At 42.7% G+C, this 10,469-nt stretch overlaps 1 protein-coding gene across 1 annotated transcript in view; it reads right to left on the reverse strand.

Annotated features, from left to right (window-relative positions):
- Positions 1 to 10,035, reverse strand: part of Dsg2 (desmoglein 2) — a 48,954-nt gene extending 38,919 nt beyond the window's left edge. Inside the window, exons 1-2 of the mRNA XM_004853123.3 lie at positions 10,032 to 10,035; positions 9,191 to 9,720 (exon numbers count right to left, since the gene is read on the reverse strand). Of these exons, the coding sequence (XP_004853180.2) occupies positions 9,191 to 9,720; positions 10,032 to 10,035 (534 nt within the window). The remainder of the gene's footprint in view (positions 1 to 9,190; positions 9,721 to 10,031) is intronic.
- Positions 10,036 to 10,469: the final 434 nt, after the last annotated feature.

Raw genomic sequence — 10,469 nt, forward strand, 5'->3', positions numbered from 1 at the left:
TGTATCTTGGAAACCAGGCAATATGGTTCCACTATGTGCATTTTTATAGCCGCTACTGCAACAGCCTATTTTCCAACAGTGAAGCACAATGTACTGAAATATCTGCTTCACACTCAATGTACAAAACCCCGCAAGAATTATAATATTCTGTCAATTGTAGAACTCTATGCTTAGTCAACTGAGGAGTTAACCTTAGCTTGTCCTTGCAAATGCAAATAATTTAGACGTATTTCCTTAGGATTCTGTATCTCACAGAACACATTTTAAATTTAGATGAGTGGTTCTCCAATGGGTGCAGTTTTACCCTGCCATCCCCTCTCCTTCCTCCCACCACAGGGGGTGGGGGTACTGCTCACATCAGGGGGAGCTGTTAAACCGGGGGCAGGGGGATGGGTGTTACTGGCATCTAGTGGGTTGGGACCAGAGAGGCTGCTCAACCTCCCACAACACACAGGACACACAGGACACACAGGACAGTCCCCACCACAAAGCATTATCTGCCTCCAAATGACACCTGTGACTTATTTTTCTCACAAGGAACTTAGTGGCAGAAAGATTCATATGTGACATGCTTGAAGAGGAAAATGAGATTTCTAGTCTCTGTATCCAAAAAAAAAAAAAAAAATTTTTTTTGAGACTTGGTCTTGCTATGTAGTTCAGGCTGACCTCAAATTCACAGCAATCCTCCTGCCTCAGCCTCCTGAGTGGTGAGATTACAGGCATGCATTATCACACCTGGCAACTCAGAGAAGTTTTTAGGTGAACCAGAAATACCTTTCAAAAGCTTCTCCAATTTATAAAAGTTTTTTTTTATTGTTACTGTTGGCTTCTATGTGTCTTATAAAAATTGACCTTCATGGTAACTAGAAAAAAAAAATTGGCAGAGGCATGAGGAAAGGTCAAATACCACTGCAAAACACTTTGTTCTCCAAGTGAGCACCTTTACAAATGACTTCCTGTTCTGAAGCCATTTTGATGAGTTTCTTCCCCAAGCAGAATCCAGGAGGACTCCTGAGTCACAGGAGGACAGCTCCTCCTGGCCGAGGTTCTTTTTCTCAAGTCCTCCTGTTCCAAAGTAATGATCTCGAAGCCTCCTTCTGTGGTTCTATAATTCCATGGTGTGGTGGCCCCTTAAACTTCACCCGCACGCTACTGTGTAATTTACTGCAGATGAAATGCAGAGGGATACCATAGAACTTAAAATCCTCCCCTTTCGACTTCGAGGCATTATAATATTTTGTTATTTCCATTCAACCAGAAATAACTTCATAGAGAAGGTAAGCAGTGTGTTTAATGGGCAAGCTTCCAGTCTCAAACGGCGATGACCTAGCAAGTGCTGGCTGCTCTTTACACTCGGCCCACGTCAGGACCTTTACGACACCTGGATCACGTCCTCTTTCATCTACCTTTGAGCAGGCAGAATGTTTTACAATGCTTTGTTTCTCCTTTTTACTGTATAGAAGGCCACAGCAGACCTTGCCTTAAAGATCCTTGGCTCATTATCAATTCATTCAAAATGATTCCAAATTTGGCTTAAATAATCTAAAAGGAAATAAAACAAGATAAAAGTAACGAGTGCCTCTTGTTTATTTCCTCTGGTAACACATCCCTATTTTTCTATTTGTGTACACAGGACTGGAGATAGGATCTTTAATAGCTCTGTAGCCACAAAAAAAGGTTTTAGCAGGATCTCGATAGTCACAGAAACTCACACATTCTGAAGAGTTTAGATGACCTCCTACAGTCAGGGTGGATCAGTGATTTTGGTAGCTACTCAAATAAATCTGATATAGACCAACTTTACATAGAATTTCAGCTTTTTTCTTAATCTTTGTGGTTTTTTTTGAGGGGGGAGAAAATAGTCTATAAGATTTTTTATTTTATAGTTAAATACCATGACATATTTCAAAAATCTCACTTTAAAGGTACAACATATAAACGATCCTGACATTTATATTTCCATAGCAATCTCAATCAATATTTGATTCAAATATACAATTTTCTCAACTAAGTAGAACTCTGAACTCTTTAAGAACTCTGAGCTTGAACTTTAGATATAGTAAATGCATCTGACTAGCAAAGTACAGTATATGATTTATCATAATTTTTCGCCAGCTCTTCAAATGTCTAGGGTAATCTCAATGTAACAAATATGATTTTAATGAGTCATACTGAGGTTAGTGCCAATGAGGAAGACATTTTCTTTGGTGTCATTTAATTACTTAGAGAATTTTACCACACAGGGATTTACCAATGCTGTGCTACACTCGACTTGTTAGGTCATGCTGTGAATCCTTATTTCCAGTAAAGTTGTGGACGGCTCCAGTTTCCCTCCTCGGTATAGACGAATTAACTGAAGGCCCAGAAAAGTCAACACTATGTTTTTCAGAGTTGCTAACAAGTAGTTAAAAGTAGGTGTTTTAATATTTCATTTTTCTGCTCCCAGGTATCTTCTAATAGAGAAGCTAGCCGTGGTTCTCACACTTGTGTGGCTTGGGGATTATCTGTTACCACACAGACTGCTGAGCCCACCCTAGGCTGGCTAGTTCAGTAGGCCTGGGGCGGGCCCAGGAACTGGTATTTCTAATAAGCTTCTAGGTAATGCTCCTGCTCCTGGAGAGACAGCTTTGGACGGCATTGTGCAAAATCACTGACCAGCAAGGGAAAGGGAAGAAAAGGGTACACATGATTCATAGCTGATAGTGAGCCTTCAAGGCAGAAGTGTGAAAAGAAGTATTCTAAATCAGGAAAGTCAGGAACTGTGAGTCCCGTCACAAGATTATTTTACTTTACAGGTATTAATCCCCTGCCATAGGACTGCTTTAACTAGTGTTTCCCCTGGTTTCTAGTTCTTTTCTAGTTTAAGTTTTACTAATCCTGAGCATTTATCATTTTCAAAATATTTTACCATTTTATTGTTATGTGTTTTCTGTAACACCCACATAATGCTTTTGGAATCAGGCAAAATATAAATAAATGTGAGCAATACATTTCACATATTTCACATAACAAGATGGACAAAAATTGTGGGTTGTTTCCTTTTTTTTTTTTTTTTTTTTGCTGTAAAGGATTTGTGAAAATTACAGTAAGAAACAAAATGAAGCAAAACCGATTGTTTTTTCCTCCCACAGAGAAGTTCAAGAAAACCAAGGGCTGTAGGTTGTCCTTTTTTTACCATTAGGTGGCACTGGTCTGTCAGGAAGGCAAACCTGAGGAATCATCAGAAATTGACCAACAGCCCGGAGAAGGGGACTAGCCATGTAGAAAATACCTAGGGCTTCAGAAAGTGGATACTTTTCTAGGATTAGATCTTTGCAAGTGAGTAAACCTTGATTTACATTTCTTCTTTTTTTTTCTTTTCTAGAATGATTGTAACTTGCAAATAAACCTAATATTCTACTTTCAGAAGTTTTGACTGTACTGACGGCTCCCTGCAGAAAATGCCAAGAGGGGAGACCACCAGTGACATGATGGTCCCAGACTGCCGGACAGGAGCTTGGGCTCAGGCAAACTCGGTTCTATTTGGCTTCACTCAGTGCTAACACTCACTAAATTCAGTGCCTGGCATCCGGGATGTGCTCAGAAATGTCACATTCTCTTCTCTATGCTGCTCTTCCCCCCACTGTAAGCGCTAGGATCTTGGGGCATAGTTTGCCTGCCCCTGGAAGACGATTGGGGACACAGCAAAGCACAGTCAGTGACTGCTGAAGGTAAGAAAAGCACAGTAAATGTACCACCCAGCCTATCTGGGCATTAAAAATTAATCCTAAACAAGTGACATTCAGACTATTATTTCAGCTTTTCAAACACAGAAAGCTACTTTAACCCCTATGTTTAAAGACCAAGGGATTTAGCTAGTTTGCAGATACATGATACAAAGATCTTGATCTAATGAAGTGTACAGTTTACCAGGAAAGAAAAAAGTATACAGCAGTTCCCCCTTGTCTAACAGGATATGTTAGATGATCCCCAGGGATGCCCGAAATATTAGGTAGTATTGAACTGTTTTTTCATATATATATATATATATATATATATATATATATATATAGCTATAATAAAGCTTAATTTATAATTTAGGCACAGTAAGAGATTAACAACAATAACAGAAATAGACCAGTAACTAATAATATATCAACTATAATAATATATCATAATAAAAGTTATTTAAAACCTATGAATTATTTCTTCATGTTTTTGTACAGGTAACAGAAACTGCAGAAAGGGAAATCACAGATGCGAGGGTCACTACTATAAGAAGAAGTACTATAATATGAGGGAGGAAACCATAATCCCATAAACACCTACAAAAACAGCTCTCGGGAGCCCAGGAAAGACAGGAACTACTCTCTACTGGGGGGCGGGGGTAGTGGGCTTGGCCTTGGAGAAGAGGCAGAATATGTCTGTAGAGATAGTTAGAGGGAAAATGCACAAATCAGAGACAGTATGAGCCTGAACAGGAGATGTGGGGACAAAGCGTGGGGAGTGCAGCTTGGTATCTGCACTATCTGAGAGGGGCAAGAAGAGACTACCAGTTTCTCAACAACTGTGGTGGGTGCTACTGGCATTTTAGACAGGAAAATGCTTCCTAAGTGCTCAAGCCTTCTTGAAGGTTTAGCAGCCTCAGGCTTTGAAAACAAAGTACCAGGCATCTGACAACCAAAATGCCTCCCTCTCCTCTTCCTTCCAAACCAACCCTCCACTCCTGCAGGCTGTGTGGTCTCTGGGCTTCTCCGCCTGTCTGATCCAAGGAGACCAAGCCCTGAACACCTCCTTCTTCCTTTTTATTAAATCAGCCTCTTGTTTTTCGTTCTCAACCAGCCAGATCCTATCTATCCCTTCTTGACTCTTTCCTGACCATCTCAACCACAAAGGATCTTTTCATTTACTTAGCAATTTGAACATCTCCCTAAAAACACTCACCTGGCAAGAGCCTTTGTTGATTTCTGTTAGCTTGTAGGTCAAAGACTCATCTACATATGCTTCTGTCCTAATATTCTATGTTAAAACAACAATGGACTTTTCTAGTTCTTCCAAAGAACCAGGCATTCTTGTCTCCAGGCCTTGGTATATATTCTCTCAACCTGGAACATCCTTCCTTGTTCTCATCCTGTCATCTCACTAATTTATAATTATGCTGAGAACTGGCGGGAATGCCCAGTTTCTGTGGGCTCTGTATCCTTATTCTTCTTATCATTAACCATTGAGAAGTTGGCCATTTCCTTGTTATATCACTTACTAGACTGTAAGTGCCTGGAAGGCAGGCTATAGCTGTTTTTTTTTATAATCTAGGACATTGCCTAGCTTCAAGCAGAGTCACTAAATAGTGGTCACATGGACTTAGTTTCTTTTCTTGTAGGCATTTCTCATCTTACTATTACATTATGGTATAAATCCTGGTGTTCCAACTTTCCTCACCCTGATCATCAAGCTTTCCATATAATACAATTCAGTAAATTTTACTTGTGATTTGAAATAAAAAATTTCAATGTCTTATGAGGTATATTTCTGATACTTTAAGATAAGCTAAACTGAAAAATATAAACTGAAAAATCATATATAGATGAGATGTTTGAAAAGTGCTATCAAAGCCGCTGAAATCTACAGTATATTGATAAAAAGAAAACAAAAAATGCAAAAACAAATAGATCTAAAGCTGCTTTATGATTTCAATTAAGGTTTCTAATTTTTATTATAATTTGGCAATTTTCAAAAATACCAATTCCTACTCAATGTGTTATTCACATTGTGTATGCTTTATTCACAAATAAGCTATTCTGCAAGATTTAGGCCAATTACTCTCACTCGTACACCTGTCTTCTAATTATGTTGACTGGGAAATTTCTATCAGTACATATTTCTGGATCTCACCCTTACAGATTTTAATTTAGTTCATTAGGTTTTTTTTTCTAATGATAGGGAGACTTTTGACCAACAAATCCTCATTTTTTTGTAAAGTATTTTGCTTTAAATTCATAATCAAACTTGTTAAGAATTGCCATTTTTTTCATTATCTACTAATTTTTAGAACAAAAGCAAATGCAAAGTTTCTAAAATTCCTAATAATTGAATATTTTTACTGGCTTCAATATTTACCACGAAGTTTATACTTACTTATTCTTAAATCTGTGTAGCTCAGTTGCATATTAGAACATTAAGCACAACTCTGATGTTACTGGTAATTTAGAGATAGTGGAATCTACTTGTTATGGGTAAAACAGTGTCCCCTAAAAGAAGATATGCTGAAGTCTTAACCGCTGGGACCTTCAAATGTGACCTTATTTGGAAGAAATGTCTGTGTAGATTTAAGCTCATCAGGTTGGACCCATAGTCAGTATACTGGAGTTCCTATAAAAATGGGAAATTTGGATACAGACATGCACAGAGGGAAGATGACAGAAGGGACAAAAGACAGAGCTCTATGTGAAGATGGAGGACTGGAGTGGCACGTCTCTAAGAGAAGAAAGTCAAAGGCTGCTGATAAACCACCAAACAGAAGAGGAGAGGAGGGAAACTCACAGATCTCAGATGCAACAAGGCTCTGCCAATACCTTCATTGTGGATTTCTGGCCTCCAGAACCGTGAGACAGGAAACTTCCGCTGTTTTAACTCCTCAGATTTTGTACCTTGTTACAGCAGTTCTGGCAACCTGACATTAAACATGCTTGCTCACAGTAGTACCACAGGTTGCCTTTGAATCTTAAGATGGAGTGTGATTGCCAAGGAGTTTGATTGCCTTTGATTGTCAAGGCAAAACTGGGGCAATCATCAGAAAAATCACTCTCCCAAGTACCTTTCTTATCAATCTGGTGAAGCCTATGAACCCCTCTTCAGAATAACATTTAAAAATTTATAAAACACACTGGATTATGAATAAGCCCGATAATATCAAAAAAAGTTACAGAATTAAAAAAAATTTTTAAATATGATAAAAATAAAAGGCTATTAGTGATATTCAGAATAAATGCCATTTTGAAACTGGAATATGTAAAAACAGTTGTGAATTCCATTGTGATAAAGACATAGATCTTGCCAACCCTACTACACTGTCATCCTTATAACTTAGAGAAATACTAAATTTCAGTTAGAGGTTAATGGAAATATATACGCAATCAATCCCCTGGATCTCTGGGAACTCCCTGAGTTCTGTCAATGGACAGTCTGAGAGTCAAGTGATCCCACATAAAGAAGGCTTGCAGAGGACAGGTTTTCAGGTTTTATTCAGATACCTTGTTTTCTCCAGTTTAACAGAGTTGTCCTGAATGGCTGTGTGACAAAGTGTGGCTGACACTCAACTGTGACCCTCTGATGTGCCTCCCTGTGCTGCAGGGGAAAACCAAACACCCCATATGCAGCCAGAGTTTCTCCTTCCAAGGCCTGGCTCTACATGAGATCTGGGTTAGCTCAGTGCAGGCTGCCATCCCTTTTCTGATATGCTTAGCATGAGAAATATTTCCGGTTTCAGTTTTTTGGATTTTGGAATATTTTCCTAGACTTTCAGATTGAGCTTTCCTAAACTAGAAGGCCCAACTCTGAAAGGCAAGACTTGTTGAGCCCCAACATGCTGTCCAAAAAGATTTCTTTGGGGGGCACTTAGGATTTTCGGCTTTGAGATGCTCCTCCTGTATTTACATGATGTTTGCAAGAATGACTGAAGCGGAAGCTGTGTGTGTCTGCTGTTTTTGCTGGCATGCACAGACGTGGTTGGTTTTTGCAGCTGTCTTATTTTGGCTCTAGTGTCAGTCTCCAGATCCACTCATGCCAGGGGGCAAAGCGCAGGCTTCGCCCCTGTCACGTAGTCAATCAGGTGTGCTGTGGGCCTGGCTCTGGCAGGAAAAGTACCATCCTGATAACTGCAGTTTCTCACTGTGGTTCAGGACACAGAGAGGCGGCAGGTTCCTACCCTGGGCTCTGCTCTGTGGCTTCAAGTCATGACCCACAGCTCAAAGTGGAGGGGGTTTCTTCAATCTCCCTACCCTTACATAGTCAAATTAATGTCCTGAAATAAATCTCATTACTTTAGTGTGTCAGAGAAATTCTGTCATTCGTAACTGTACTTTGGACCCAATAGACTGCGATTTACATTCTTTCTTATAAAGGTCCTGTTGCTTTCTATTCTTTACTCTAACTCTGTCTTTCCACCTTTAAATACATTGGGAACAAAATGCTGAAAAAAATCGACTATTCTCTGACAAACAAACAGAACAAAAACCCCCCATAGTTACTTTTTATATCCCCAAAACTTATCTATATGGAGAACACACACACACACACACACACACCCCTTATTTTCTTCTTCCTCCACAACTCCAGAATGGCAAGAAACTCATCTTTTGAAAGTCGGAATTGTAAGTAGAGTGCTATTTACATTTTTAATTTTACTAATTACACAACAGAACTGACTATGCTTTTTCTATCTCATCTCGGAGAAGTACTTGTGAAATCTCTAGAGGTTGAGGCCACACGAATACCAGCACTGAATGTGTGACTTTATCAAATCCCATTTAACAAACCCTGTCGGCCAGATATACTCCTTAATTATGTGCAGTCCCTTTAACAAACAGTTTAAAATCCTTCTGAATATAGAAATCAAAAGTAGGAAATCCAGAGCTCGAGTCTGAACGTGGATTCCCGCGGTTGAAAAGCTCTTCGGTAACCTCTGGATGGTGGGGATTCTACACTTCCATTTTCTGTAACGTTTCGAATGAAAAAAGTCCTGAAACGATTACATGCTTATTTCCTTTAGTACTAAGAAATTGTTTTTACAACCCGACTCAGTGACCTTTAAAGTTAAAAATGTGATAATAATCCAGCTTTATCGAAGGACAATAAAACGCTGTGTAAGTCACAGGTCTTAAACTGTTTTGAGCTCTTCCTCTGCCCTCCAAGAACACAGGTATTTTCCTGGTTTACCCTGGAAACCTGCAGGGAACTCTAGAGAACGTGGAAGAAGGCGCCAGGGTTGCTGCCCGCAGCCTCCGGTTCCCCGTTCGCAGTCTCCAAACAAAGCCCCGATCCCCAGTTAAGGTGTCCCCCGCCCACAAACCAAGTCAGCAAAGGACGCCAGGTCCTGAGTGTGGCGAAAGGAAAACCAGAACCGATCCCACAGGTCCCAGCCACCCCGCGGCGCTCAGCCGAGCGAGTCCCGAAGGCCGGGTCGGTGTCCCCGCAGCCCGCCCGCCGCACTCACCAGCAGCAGCAGCAGCAGCAGCAGCGGCAGTGGCGGCGGCTGCTCGCACCGGCGCCCCGGGCTCCACAGGCTCCGCACCATCGCGCCCTCGCCTTCGGCCCCGGCCCGCTCCTTCGCCTCCCGCGCCCCGCGAGCGCGCGTTCGGCCTCGCTCCCGCCCGAGGGCCGCCTCTCCCAGGGGCGCGGTTCCAGGCGTGGCCGCCGCGGGAAGGTGCGTCCCGGGGCGCACAGGGCCGCACGCGCACCTGGGACAGTGACGCGGGGACAGGGACGCTGGGTGGAGAGACCGCCCAGCCCCGCCCCGCCCCGCCGGCCTCGGCTCGGCTCTGCCCTCCTCCTCCCCGAGAAGGACCCGGGCTCGGAGCCTCAGCTCCCGCGGGCCATAGTCCGGGCGCAGATCGCAGCCCGCTACCGCGGAGAGGCCCGGTGCCCGGAACCTGCGTGGGGCCCGGAGCGCAGGTGGCGCCGGAAACGTCTGGGGCGCGTGCGGGGCGGGAGCCGGACTGCGGAGTGCCGTCCCCGCGGAGCCCGCTCACCTCGCCCTGGCCCGGGCTTTGCCTCCAGCGAGTTTGCAGCTCGTCTGGCTCGGGGGCAAACAGTTGTTAGCAGACTCACAGGAGGTCAAAACGGACAGTTCTTGGACCCTTTAAAGGCTGGACACTGCTAGGAGAAAACAGCCCAGCGTGTTAGGGGGAAATACATACTGTTATGCTATAGAGTACAGCTTCGCTCGCACACATCGCACCTTGTCAGGATCGAATCCTCTCCAAGAGGAGTAGCCTGGACAAGCCACTCCAAGGCTCATTTTCCAGATCTGTGAAGCGGGATTTTTGGAGGCCAACACATCGCGCTACTGTGCGAATTAAATCAGAAAATCTGTGAGGTATCTGCATGCCTAGCACTTAAAGAAGGTTCAGTAGACGAGAGCTGTTAAAATTCTAACAGTATTATGGCAAAGGCAGAATGCTAAATCGAACTCTACTTGGACAGCAGAGGTTGAGTGTGCACATCCAAGTCCCGGAATCACTACCAGTTTAGGAAACTTCTTAAAAGACGGTTAGCGACTGGTAATGAAGTAGCAGAAGATCCTAGGTAAGCATCGAGGGTCGATGGGAGGCTAGAAGGATCGGTTTGGCGGCAGAAAGAGCAGTTTGAGCTGCAGTCAGAAGTGCCTGTCCTCCCCCACTGTCTCCCACCTTCCAAGCCCGGATTCCAGTTTTGCCGGTTTTTAAAATCCAGCGCAATTGCGCTCTCAGGAGTGCCTTTCTTCCCCAGCTCCC

Source organism: Heterocephalus glaber, unplaced genomic scaffold, assembly GCF_053883595.1.
Source record: "Heterocephalus glaber isolate CG9 unplaced genomic scaffold, H.glaber_assembly_v1.0 deba00000331, whole genome shotgun sequence".
Classification (NCBI taxonomy): domain Eukaryota; kingdom Metazoa; phylum Chordata; class Mammalia; order Rodentia; family Bathyergidae; genus Heterocephalus; species Heterocephalus glaber.